At 34.4% G+C, this 14,309-nt stretch overlaps 1 protein-coding gene across 1 annotated transcript in view; it reads right to left on the bottom strand.

The window, feature by feature from the left end:
* LOC114048300 (fibrillin-2-like) overlaps nucleotides 1–14,309 on the bottom strand; it is a 130,610-nt gene that overhangs the window by 30,530 nt on the left and 85,771 nt on the right. Inside the window, 4 exon segments of the mRNA XM_027869188.1 lie at nucleotides 2,928–3,047; nucleotides 5,661–5,783; nucleotides 6,509–6,634; nucleotides 10,595–10,798. Coding sequence (XP_027724989.1) covers nucleotides 2,928–3,047; nucleotides 5,661–5,783; nucleotides 6,509–6,634; nucleotides 10,595–10,798 — 573 coding nt within the window.

Below are 14,309 nucleotides of genomic sequence, written 5' to 3'. Positions count from 1 at the left end.
AATTGGAGAAGTTCTTAGTCTTGGGCCCTTATTACTATGAGAATCTCTTCTTACTTTCCAATATTTGGGAGTCTACCTGCCAAAACAAAACCAGGAACTATATGAACACAATTATAAAGGTAGACCGAGCTAATATAATAAAAATGACAGTTCTACCTAAATTAATTTACTTATTCCGTGCCATACCAATCAAACTACCAAAAAATTATTTTATAGAGCTAGAAAAAGCAACAACAAAATTTATCAGGAAGAAGAAAAAGTCCAGAATGTCAAAGAAACTAATGAAAAGAAATGCAAGTGAAGGTGGTCTCGCTGTACCTGATCTTAAATTGTATTATAAAGAAGCAATCATCAAAACTACTTGGTATTGGCTAAGAGATAGAATGGTGGATCAGTGGAATAGGTTAGGTCTGCAAGACACAACAGTCAATGACTGTACTAATCTACTATTTGATGAATCCAAAGACTCCAGCTTCTAGGATAAGAAATCACTATTTAGCAAAAACGACTGGAAAACTGGAAAAATGTGTGGCAGAAACTGGGCATAGACCAATATCTTACACTCTATACCAAGGCAGAGTCAAAATGGATACACGATTTAGATATAAAGACTGATACTATAAGTAAACTAGAAGAGCAAGGAATAGTTTAACTTTCACCTCTATGGAGAAGGGAAGAATTTATTACCAAACAAGAAATAGAGAACATTGTGAAATACAAAATGAACAATTTTGATTACATTAAATTGAAAAGTTTTTGCACAAATAAAGCCAATGCATCCAAGATTAGGAGGGAAGCAGAAAACTGGGAAAGAATTTTTGCAACCAGTGTCTCTGATTAAGGGCCTCATTTCTAAAATATATAGAAAACTAAGTCAAATTTATAAGAATTCAAGTCATTCCCTAATTGACAAATGGTCAAAGGATATGAACAGACAGTTTTCAGAGGAAGAAACAAAAGCTATCTATAGTTATATAAAAAAAATGCTCTAAATCATTATTGATTATATCCCTCTTTGTGGCCTTGTTTTAAAAAAAAAAAGAGCAAGCACCTTTTAATCTGAAACAGTCCTCTGGGATTAAATTTAAGTCAATATATTCATCAAGTGAAGGACTTTTTTTAGTGACTGTTTATAAAATAACATTGTCAAACTAAAATTATGGTGTTTGACTTGTACCATTATATATGACTTTACATATATGCATACACATACATAGACATATATGCACATGTATATATATATATATACATATATGCATTTTTATACTGCCATTCCTACATAACTTCTTATAAGTGGAGCTGTTTCAATTTTTTTATTTCTCCCAGCACCTAACACAGCATCTTATACATATTAGGTACTTAATAAATGCTTGTTGAATTAATAAATTAGCACCCAGAGTAGGGGTTCTTCACCTTGAGACCACAGACTCCTTAAGTGTTTATGGATAGACTGGCAGTGAGTCTATGAAGTTTGAATATAGTTTGACCCACAAGTCCCCAAACATATAATTCAATAATTCCTTAAAAACTAAGTCTTTAAATTTTCATTTTAGTAAGATCCTCTATTTTAGAGGCAAGGATACTGTGGCTTAGAGAGATAAAGCAACATCCCCAGTCACAAACACCTAGGTCTCCTGACTCTGTCTGGTACAGCCAAAACCACATTGTGTCTCTGTTTAGGAATGAGTGTGAGGACTCAAAGGATTTGGTTATTCAAAACTTCTATTCTTGCAGCAGAATAATATGTAGTATAAGTTCTTCTCCAATGATCAACCTTGAAATAATAACAACTATATCATTCTGATTTTCACAGGGCAAAAGAGTGATTTTTAATACTGAATTATCTTCTTAATTTATGAACTGCTGCTACAGCAAAGATAGTTGTGTTATATGTTGGGGTTTTTTTTTAAATCCTAAGATCCTAGAATAGTACCTGGCACATAGAAGGTGTTTAATAAATGTGTGATTGACTGATTGATAGAGATTTGAGAAGTCTACCAACAAATGAAATTAAATAAAATACATTTATTTTGCTGAGTATTAACTAGGAATATGGACTACATTCAACTTGGTTGCTAAAACATGGAAATGTTCAATTATTTAATCTTCAAATTGTTACTTTCCCCCTCTTCTGTTTAAGTATGTCATTTTCTGATGTTTCACATTTGGCTATGAACTGTGTTCCATATGACTCATAAAATTATAAAAACTTTAAGTATGAGGCATTTTCACATGTCTTATATTTCTGAAAAGCTGCCTTCACACAAACATTATCAATTTAGAACACAAAGCTGAATAGACAAGTTATTAATGTTAGAAAGATTTCCACTTTTTTGGAGCTGCCAACAGCACTTGTTGGAATTAAGAATATCAGTTGTTTTGTTTACTTCTACTTAAATATTTTACATTTTATTATTCTAAAGGAAAGGTGTATGAAAGGGAGGGGTGGGCAATTCTCAGTGTCAGTCTAAATTACCTTCAAAATTTTAATGAAGAGAGGTAGTTACTATCTGTAACACAAATTCAATGGTGATATAGTGTTATGATATAAATAACTGTGATCAATATACTTAACAAAGAATAATGAAAATTCTATTATTTTTAAACTTTGATGTCCTATTTATTGTTTCTAATGACCAAGAAATATATGTAGTGCATAGGTTCTTAACCTAGGTGTTATGATCCTATTAATAATATTTTGATAACTGTATTTCAGTATAAATTACATCCTTTGTAGTTCTATTTATTTCATTTTATGCATTTAAAATATTATTCTGAAAAGGAGGTTCATAGGCTTTTTTAGAATCCTAAAGGGGTCCCTGACACAAAAAAAGAACCCCTAAGGAGAACTTTTTATCTTGTTTGTTCTTACTCAGAAGTATTTGCAGTAAGGGAATTAAATTTCTCTAGGGGAATTATGCTCTTACCAACATATTGATTCCACTGATAATGTTGAATATACCCTTGTGGACAACCACACCTGTAACCTCTGAGAATGTTTTGGCAGTCATGCTGGCACTTATGGTTTGCATCATATTCATCCACTTCTGCAAGAACAATCCAAATAATATGACTATTAAAAAGAAAATCCCAAAATAAAAACTCCAAGGAATGTTATAGCCAATTTCAGAGCTATCAGGTCAAGGAAAACATACTACAAGTGGCCAGGAAGAAACAATTGAAATATTGGGAATCCACAATCAAGATCACACAGGACTTGGCAGCTGCAATATTAAAGGACTGGAGGTCATGAAACATGATATTCTGGAAGGCAAAGGAGCTAGGACTACAACCAATAACCACTTATTCAGCAATATTAAGCATAATACATCAAGGGGAAAAAATGGTCATTCAATGATACAGAAGGATTTTAAGCTTTCATAAGGAGAAGACCAGAATTATACCAAAAATTTGATCTTGAATATCAAGACCCAAGAGAAGCACAAATAGGTAAAAAGGTAAAAGAAAACATAAGGAATTCAATAGAACTAAACTGGTTACATCTCTACAAGGGAAGATGCTATTTGTCGTTCTTAAAAAGTATATCACTAATAGTACAGCTAGAAAGAATATACAGAGACAGAGGCTATGGGTAATAAAGTGAATCTGAAGGAATGATATAAAAAAAAAGGGATGAGAAAGAAGAGTACACTGGGTGCAGAAGAAAAGGACAGGTAGAATAGGGTAAATTATATCACATGGAGACCCAAGAAAGACCTATTACAGTGGAGGGGAAGATGGGAGGGTGGGTGATGGGCACTGCTTGAACCTTACTCTCAACAGTACTAGATCAAAGAGAGAATAATATACACAATAGATTGAATATAGGAAACTATCTTAATAGGGAAGTGGGAGGGGAGGAAATTAGGTAAAGGGGGGACTGAGAGAAGGGAGGGCAAATCAGGGGAGATGGCTGACAGAAGCAAAACACTAGTGAAGAGAAAAAGGGTGAAAGGAGAGAGAGAGAACAAACAGGAGAAAGAATAGGATAGAGGGAAATACATAAGTAGCAGTCATAATGGTGAAGGTGAATGGGATGAACTCTCCCATAAAATGGAGTAGATAGTAGAGCGGATCAAAAACCAGAATACTGTAACATGTTGTTTACAATAAACACACTTGAAGGAGAGAGACACAAACAGAGAAAAGGTAAGGCACTGGAGCTGAATTTATTACGCTTCAGCTGAAGTAAAAAAAAAAAAAGCAGAGGAAGCAATCTTGATCTCAGACAAAGTAAAAGCAATAGATCTCAAGGAAGGAAACTACATCTTGCTAAATGGTACCATAGACAATGAAGCAATGAAATTACAAGAGCAAGGAATAGTCTACCTGTCACATCTATACTCTTTGTTATATCACAGTGTTAAAGACACTGTTCTAGTACTCCTATTTTTTAATCTAAATAGTTATATAATTAGGTGAAATCAATTGCTATCTTCTTGCTATAATAAACAAGAAATCTGTCATGCTGAGAACTGGATAGGTATTCATAAGAAATACTTTAGTCTCCTAGTTGTCACGAAACTAACCAGCTTATTATCGATTACAGTTGTATTTGATTATTGTATAATCATTGTATTTGACAGACCTTGGTTTTTGTAACATTGCTTTCTCCAGGTTCTCCAATGTGTCTTGTCTAAAATATTAAAACAGTTTTTTAACTAATCTCCCTGCTTTAAGTCTTTTGCCATTCCCAACCCATCCTCCACATAGGTGCCAAAATGATTTTTCTAAAGAGGTCTGACCATGTCACCCTCCCTGCTTAATGAACTTTAGTGACTCCTTGTTACCTCTAAGATAAAAAATAATCTCTTTAGTTTGGTATTTAAAGCTCTTCATAACCTGATTCTTTCCTACCTTTCCAGTCTTTTTACACTCTGCTCTTTTTATACTCTGCTCTCCTCTACACTCTATTTCAGCAACACTTGCAATTCCTTGAACATGATACTCTTTCACTTTCTTGTCTGAATGCTCTACCCTTTTCACCTTTACCTCAACTTGAACTTCTTCAAGTCTTAGCTACAATTCCACCTGCTGTAGAAGGCTTTTTCTTCTGCCTCCCCATCCCCACCCCCATGTCAGCTGCTTCCCCTGTTAAGAGTGCCTTCCAGCTACTCCAGATATATCTTCTATCTACCTAAATATTTTTGTATTTTTTTCTCTTATTAGAATTTAAGCTCCTTGAGAGCAAGGACTTTCTTTGTGTCCCTGGAACTTAGTAAACACTTAAAAATGACTATTGATTAGACTTTCATCAGCATTTAAGTAACAGCTTCAAAGCTGTCAATACAGTTATTTGGAAGTATGCATTACAGCAATGATGTCAAACAAACAGAAAAGAAGGCCACTAAATTGTGTATAAGGATGTCTGCAGACTTAGAAAATCACATAACATTATTTATATTTTATTGTATTATACTCATTATTATTACTTATTTTGTTAAATATTTCCCAATCACATTTTAATCGATTTGGGCTGCACTTGGGAGTGCTGGGCCTGCCTGAGTGTTTGATACCTCTGCTATACAGCTAATTAATCATGTGTGATTCCATCAGGTTTTGCTTTCTGAAGTTAGACAATCCCTAGGACTGTCCTATACTGAAGTTCTTTTATAGATTGAAAAAAAAAATTCAAAATAAAGCAAAGCTTTCTTTTTCACCTCTATAAGTCTTTCCATCTTCTTGAAGGATATATCCTGGAGGATAAGAACACTTATAACTTCCATCAGTGTTTTTGCAGATGAAGTTGCAAGGTTTAAGAGATGGGGAACACTCATCAAAATCTAAAGAATGAATGAATAAGTTGCATAAATATTAATAACTGGTTAAAAGGTACAAATGACATCTCTCACTTCAAATCTATTAAATTTTTACTTATAGAATTATAAAACTGTAGAATATTAGATATAGCTTACAATTGGAAAGCAATTTGGAACCATATAAATCAAGTGACTAGTATGTCTATACCCTTTGAACAAGAAACTCGATTACTGGGCTCATACCCCAAGGAACTTACTGACAAGAATAAAGTCCCCAGATGTTTCAAAATATTTATAGCAACATTTTTTGTGATAGCTAAGAATCAGAATCAAAATAGATATCCATCAATAGGGGAATGGCTAACCAAAGTTCAGTACATGAATGAAGTTTATAGACTCCTAGTAAGTTTTTTTTTCACTTTACTGTAAGAAATAATGTGTGTAATGTCATCATTTTAGTAATTAAGCATTATTGTTTTCTATTTGTTTTGTTTCAAAATGTATTCATTAAAATATGTATGTAATACTGTAGCCATTTGCTGGCACTGAGGTATTATCTAGTTGAACAAAGCTTCTTGTCATATTCAGGTACGCAACTTGAGGATTGTAAAAAGGGATGGTCCTATTCTGTTCTATGACAGAACTTACATTTCAATGTTCAGTAAGGAAGAAGACTGTTAATTAAAACAAATGACTTGTAGGAAATATGCGACAATCAGCAATCAAAAGGAAAAGCTGATAGATCTTACCTACACAAGAAGTTCCACTTGTGTTGGCTATATAGCCAACATTGCAGAAGCATCTGAATGAATCCATGGTATTAATACACTGATCATTATTATACAAGTTTTGCATCACTTTATATTCATCTGTATCTGTAGGGAAGGAAAAATTAAGTTGAAGTAAATGGAATAAATGTATTTTCTGATCTGTAAAGACACAACTCAGAAGCTGGATGAAAGAAAAGGTTTTAATTGAATCCATCTTTATCATTTGTTTATTTCTAAATCAATTGAGTGTCATAGGCACCAGCACCATTCTCTGAAAAAGGCTTCAAGGAGCTAATTTAAATATATAATAACAAAATCCATTTCCCTGTAGATAAATGGTAGGAGATGTGAATAGGATGTTAGGAAGAAACCCAAGCAATCAATAAAACATGAAAAACATTTCAAATTATTAGTAGAGAAATGTAAATGAAAGTAACTCTTAGGTTACACCTCTCATATATTAGATTGGCCAAGATGATAAAAAAGCAAAATGACAAACACTGGAGGGATTGCAGAAAAACAGGCACATTATTCCATTGCTGGTGGAGCTGTGAATTAGTCAAAGCATTCTGGAAAACATTTGGAACTAAGCCTCCAAAGTCACTAAACTGTGCATGTTCTTTGGCTTAGGGATACCACTTACTAGGCCTATACCTGAAAGAGATTAAAAAAGAAATATATACAAAAATATTTACTGCAGCTCCTTTTTTAGGGGTAAAGAACTAGAAACTAAGAGGGTGCTCATCAAGTAGAGAATAGTTGGACAAATTATGTCTAGAGTATTTGACCTATTAGTTTTTTTCCAGTTAGTTTTCTTTTTATTTATATTAGTGTAGTCATGAAAAATAAAAAATGGATCTGAAAAATACTGAAATATAAAAGTGTTATTTCAAGTTTGTTGATTATTACTGCTTGGTAGTATAGTTTGAGATCTGATACTGCTGGCCCATTTCCTTCTGACTTTTCATTATTTCACCATAGATTTTTGATAATTGGTTTTTTTTTAATTGGTGTGGTACTAAATAAACAAATTGATTTAGATAGTATTGCAATTTTTAGCATTGACCTACCCATGAGCAATTAATTTTCTTAAATTATTTAAAATCTGTTCTTTGTATTTCCTACAGAATACAAAGTTGGTGAAAAGTTGAGGGTTTGTGTGACTCTAATCTGTATTATCTAGGGTCCCGTAATGGTTTTCTATGGTTACTGAGTGCTATATTCTTCAAAGATCCCAAATATGCTTCAGCCCAGGGAAATGCAAACTTTCAGTGTATCTAACTTGTCTAATTTGTGAAGTGGTCTGTTCTCAGCCTTCTTGCCCTGAGGTTTATAGACTCCTAACAAGTTTTTAAAATGTAGCCTTGTCCCTAGTTTTCTGGCTAAAGCCAGCTAGTCAGCAGGTTCTGTACTTTCTGAGTGCAAGAAATGCAAGTACTCCTCTAATCTGTACTCCCTTGCTCTGGTTACTCAACTGCAGACCCCAGTACAGGTCTGTTGGCTGAATCCAAGATCATACTCTAAAGACAGAGCTGTAGGGTTGCTGTTGGTCTGTCTTCCTTGCCTAGGTATTCATCAGCCCATCCTGGACCTGACTTCCCATTCAGCATCAGAGCAACAAAGCTACTGGCTGCTGCCTGTTGTTATTACCTGTCCTGCACATAGCTGCAAGACCAGTCCATTTTTCCTCATGGAAGCTTTTGTATCGGGCCTTACTGGTTCTATACTCTCTCCAGTCCATTTTCCTTTTCTGACATGGGCTGAAAAAATGACTCACTGTGGATTCTCCCTGGATTTCTCAAATATGTCTCAGTCTAGTACTCTTCCTCTACCTTTGTGGGAGTAGTTGTGGGTGAAAGCTAGGATATATTCTTACTCTGTCATTTTTGCCAGTCTAATATACAATTAATTTGAAGATATAGTAAAGAAATGGGAAAAGGGAGAAACGTCTTGAAAAAACCAAGGGCTCAGAAGAATCTTTTTTTCAGGAATGATCAGTAAAACTCCAGAGTATGTAGATATTTAGCAAAAAGTTGTACACATAATCTGTTCTTTTGTAAGTCCCAAAATTACAATATACTGTCAGTAGTAACCAATTGTACCAGAAATTTTTAAAAAATCATCTGCTTTTAGTTCTTCCTCATGTTCTAAATCTACCTGAATTTCCAACATTTATAAAATTCCTTAGCTCATCAGCTGTCATCTAAAACAAGCTTAAGAGATCATAGATCTTAGAGATGCTGAGTGATTTCTGAGTAAGACTGAGGATGCACATAAAGGAAATTCAACCAAAGTCAACAAACATCTACTAAGGGACTAGTATTACCAGTCCATTATGTGGGAGGGAAGTAAGCTTTTACTTTAGCCCTGGATACTGAAATGTCCTACAGAACAGCTGAGAAGGTAGAACTTGGACCAGTGATTTATGATGGAGGTTGCAAATATATTTATAGGATAGGAACAGCACACTCTAGTGGTAGTCAAAAGAAGAACAGAAACATACAGGGACATGATAGTAATATTAAGGAGAGGGTATGAAGATGGATAGCACTGGAGATGTACCACTGAATGAAATAGAGATTGGAAGTATGTTAGGACTAAGAGTATCTAGCTTTCTTTCCTAGAACTCTTAGCTTGACATGTAAGGTTCAGATTATTGCAAAGACACTTGGGATTGTGTGTGTGTGTGTGTGTGAGTGTGTGTGTGTGTGACAGAGGACTGATAGTCTTGAACTACATCCCAGCTTTCCAACTGTAGAGATGTTGATCCATGTAATTGCAGGTAGCATTTAAAATAAAATTTAAGTGGCTGAGTGTGGTGGTACAAGCCAAGAGTCCCTGCTGCTAGGGAGGCACTTGAATTTTAGGAGTTCTTAGTTGTACAGTAGACCTAAACTGAGTATCTGAACTTAGATGCAAATATGGCAAGCTCCCTAGAAGAAGAGACATCAAGCTGCTGAAGGACAGTAAAATCAAACAGGAAATAAGTAAATAAAATAAGTAAAATCAAACAGGAAAAAAACCCCATAACTAGAAATACATCTGTTCAGTACTCCTCAATCAATCACAAAATACTGAAATATATCAACTGAATGCTCCTTATCACTGAAACCTCAAATCTGGAGTGCAGTTGACTTGTAATCCATCAATTGGCCTAAAATTGTCTCTACACTATATGTGGAAAGGGGGCTTCCTAAATAAAATTAATAATGTAAATATGATTTACAGTTATTCCTTCCATATCAGGACTTTCCCCATAATGGTTTCAATATATTGTGAATCAGCATAAGAAATTTAATGGGAATTTTGAGGTAGTTTTGTGGAAGCCACAGATGATACGAGAAAAACCAGCAGACAACAAAAAGTTTAGAAACTCATAAATGCATAAAATATGTGTGTAGTACTGTATGATATATTGTGTAATATGGTTATACACTAAGTATACTCAATATTATTCTCCTCAAATTTGTTTCATTTTTAAAATTTTCAAATTTATTTCCTATTTTTAAATTTATTTTTATATAGTATTTTTGCTTAACATTGATCTACATATAGCCTATGACCAAATACTTCACGCAAATTTTAAAATAAGGTACTGAAAACACACCATAAAAGAAAAAGAAAAAGATCAAACTTCTTCTCTAGTATGAAAAGAAGGCCAAAAACTTTTATACAAATTTTCCAGATTGTGGGGACTCCATTCCCCTAATCCCCACGATGTGGAAGGGATAACTGTACATAACATATTTAAGTGTATTTAAACTAAGAGAGAAAATATATTTTAATTTTAGTCACATTGAAATATTACATTATTTTTATGTAAATAGAAGCTGTTTATCACAAAAAGTCTTATCTATTTATGAAAACAGATCTCGTTGATCTTTTACTTGTAGAATACTTTTTAGCAGTTAGTTTAGTTAGTTTGAATTTACAGTACTTTTTGAAAGAAATATAAGAGAATTTATTGAAATGTTAAATAATAAAATCAAGTTTTCCTTTGAATATATTAAATATTTTAAATAAGTCATACTTGTCATTTATTCAAACCAGTATGTAGATTCATACCTCTTCCATCTGTGGCATATCCTGGGCCATGACAAATCTTTACATACTGTATAGTTACAGGAAGTGGGCAAAGTTCACATTGGTTATGCCAGCCGCATCCTTCACGACAGCAACACTCAGACTTTGTGACAAGGTTCTGGCTACTGGAAGCCATGTGACATATGGACTGTAGAAGTTCAGCAAAGCAGAATCTTTTTCTGTCATCTGCATAAATAAAGTGGAGGAAAAATACAAACACCATAAAGGCCTATGATTTTTATTTATTATCAATGTTTACAAATAAACCTTAAATATATCTGTCAATGATTGTTGTCCAAAAAATAGTTTGCAGCAAGTACTTTTGCTATAATTATTCCTTTTTTCAAAAAATTTCCTAAGGACAATCATTATATAGTTCATAGGCACTATTTTAAGGTATTACAGGATTTTTTTCTTATAAGTAATAGAAATTATTTATAATCTTTGCTTCAGACTTAGGACGGTATTGACATGGACACTTTTAGTATGAGAAGTTTACACATTAAAGCACAAGGATTATCAGGTGCCCCTTAAAGCTAAAAAAACCCTTTCTTTTAACAAAAAGTTTACTAAATTTGACTAAATGTGATAAGGTAGTTCATCACCTTATAATAAGCACTCTAAAAGAACTGCCTCAGTGACCACAGGAACTTCCTTTCAGTCCTCATTGCTGACCCTGGTAATTCCTACTCTTTCTCTTCCACTAAAACCAGCTGTTGCTATTATATTTTCCTGATCCTTTAATCATATCCCTTCATCTCACCTTGGCCCAAGATTTGTTAGGGTTTGAATCTGAGATAATAGGTTCCTTGCTTCCTTCCACAATCGCAATTTCTCATCTCTCATCTTTGCCCTCTTTCCAGAGATCTCTTCCTTCTCCTTCCCTCTCACTACTCTCTCTCAGTCTCTATCCTGTTGATGTTCAATTAATTTGTGTGGAGCCATCCATTACAAGTGACATGGATTTTTCTCAGTAGATGTGAACTTTTACTTTCACTATTTGGCAGGAATAAGAAGATATGCAAGTGTAGCGCACACACCCTCCACCAAAAAGAGAAAGAATTTTAGAACAGCTGAAATGAAGCCTACTGGAAAGAATGGAAATATTCAGTTTGTTTTTGACCCACTGATGAAAGAGCGCTTATGCTTTTAAATAAAGCATAAGAGAAGAGTTATCTTTCTCTTGCCTTGAAGGAAAAAATCTTACAAGAGGAAAGGTGTGTGTGTGGGATAGGGATCTTTTGTGCAGGGGTTTTGAGAGAGCTGGTAGTTAGTGTGAAGGTAGGCAGAGCTGCTGGGAAAAGGGAGACCACAATGACGCTGTCTCAACCTTCTACACCTGGAAGAGCAGCTTGAAACTAAAAGAAGTGTCTGGGTAGAATGGTTGCTGTTTACCTTGGTGTTCAGAAGAATTGACGGAAATTTTTGTTTAGCCCTCCTCCCTCCTCTTTCTCTGATCAGGAAAGCATATGTTAAGTCCAAATTCTTCTTTAAAATTTGTTTATATTTCTATTCCATTAGTATTGAAAACTGATACGAGTGTGATGGACAACTGCAATTACTGATTTTTATGTATTTCAATATTGGTAACAGGGTGTGAGAGACAGGAACTAAGGCATTAAACACACACAAAAAAATAGATTCACTGTCTGAAGTTCCTAGAACTTTTTCTCTGGAGTCTCTGGAATAAAATGAAAAAGAATCTTATTGATTTATGCTTAACATCAAAAAGAGGGACAGAAGAATCTATTTTGCTCCTAGAAATAAAGAGTGAGCTCAGTCATAGTTTCTGTCTGGTGAAGTGATTGGAGTTTGGGCCTTCTCCATTCTCCTGCTCTGACCATGAGGGTGATGATTAGAGGCAAAGTCACATTGAATGAGAGGAGTGGCTAGAAAAGACTGGTGAGGACTGCATTTTGAAGGTGGGACAAAGGGAGAGGGAATAAAAATCCTTCCTCCTTTAGCAGTGAAGCAGAATCTTTTCACTGAACACAAACAAGCACTTACATGAATGATGAAGGTATTTGTAGTATCCGAAGTTTAAACTATGAATTTATTTTCTCTTTTAAAAAAGTTAGGGCAGCTAGGCAGTGCAGTGGACAGAGCACCAGCCCTGGAGTCACGAGGACCTGAGTTTAAATCCAGCCTCAGATACATAACACTCACTAGCTGTGTGACCCTGGGCAAGTCACTTAACCCTAATTGCTTCACCCAAAAATAAATAAATAATAAAAAAGATAAATATAGTCATTGACTATTGTGTCTTGCATACCTAACCTATTCCACTGATCCACATTCTATTTCTTAGCCAGTACCAAATAGTTTTGATGATTGCTGCTTTATAATACAATTTAAGATCTGATAGGGGTAGGCCACCTTCCCTTGCATTTCTTTTCATTAGTTCCCTTGATATTCTGGACTTTTTGTTCTTCTGGATGAATTTTATTATTATTTTTTCTAGCTCTATAAAATAATTTTTGGTAGTTTGATTGGTATGGTGCTGAATAAGAAAATTAATTTAGGTATTATTGTCATTTTTTATTATATTAGTTCAGCCTACCCATGAGCAACTGATATTTTTCCAATTACTTAGATCTGACCTTCTGTGGAAAGTATTTTGTAATTGTGTTCATACAGTTCCTGGGTTTGTTTTCACAGGTAGACTCCCAAATATTTTATAATGTCTACAGTAATTTTATTTTTAAAATTTATTTATTTTTAGTTTTCAATATTCACTTTTATATGATTTTGAGCTTAAATTTTCTCCCCCTCCCACTCCTCTCCCCCCACCACCAAGATGGTGTGTAATCTGATATAGGCTCTACTTATACATTCATATTAAGCATATTTTCCCATTAGCTGTGGTATAAAGAACAACTAGAACTAACGGGAGGAGCTATGAGAATGAAGCAATAAAACAAAACAACAAAGGAAAAGGAGAGCAAATAGTATGTTTCCCATTTGCATTCAGACTCCATAGTTCTTTCTCTGGAAGTGAATAGCAATCTCCATTGTGAGTCTTTTGGAGTTGTCTTAGATTCTTGCACTGCTGAGAAGAGCCAAGTCTGTGAAAGTCACTCATCACACAGTGTGGCTATTACTGTGTACAATGTTCTCCTGGTTCTGCTCATTTCACTCTACATCAGTTCATGTAAGTCTTTCCAAGTTCTTTTGAAGTCTGCCTGCTCATCATTTCTTACAGCACAATAGTATTCCATTACATTCATATACCACAACTTGTTCAGCCATTCCCTAATTGATGGGCATTGCCTCATTTTCTAATTTTTGCCACCACAGAAAGAGCTGCTATAAATATGTTTGTACATGTGGATCCTTTTCCCATTTTTATGATCTCTTTGAGATACAGACCTAGAAGTGGTATTGCTGGGTCAAAGGATATGCACAATTTTATAATTCTTTGGGCATAGTTCTAAATTGCTCTCCAAAATGGTTGGATCATTTCACAACTCCACCAACAATGCATTAGTGTTCCAATTTTCCCACATCTTCTCCAACATTTATCATTTTCCTGTTTTGTCATGTTGGCCAATGTGATAGGTGTGATGTGGTACCTCAGAGTTGTTTTGATTTGCATTTCTCTAATCAATAGTGATTTAGAGGATTTTTTCATATGACTATAGATAACTTTTGTTTCTTCCTCTGAAAATTGCCTGTTCATATCCTTTGACCATTTGTC

This window comes from Vombatus ursinus, unplaced genomic scaffold, assembly GCF_900497805.2.
Source record: "Vombatus ursinus unplaced genomic scaffold, bare-nosed wombat genome assembly UNPS02014792.1, whole genome shotgun sequence".
NCBI lineage: Eukaryota > Metazoa > Chordata > Mammalia > Diprotodontia > Vombatidae > Vombatus > Vombatus ursinus.
The sequence above is the reverse complement of the archived record's forward strand: the minus strand, read 5'-3'. Positions and strand labels throughout refer to the sequence as shown.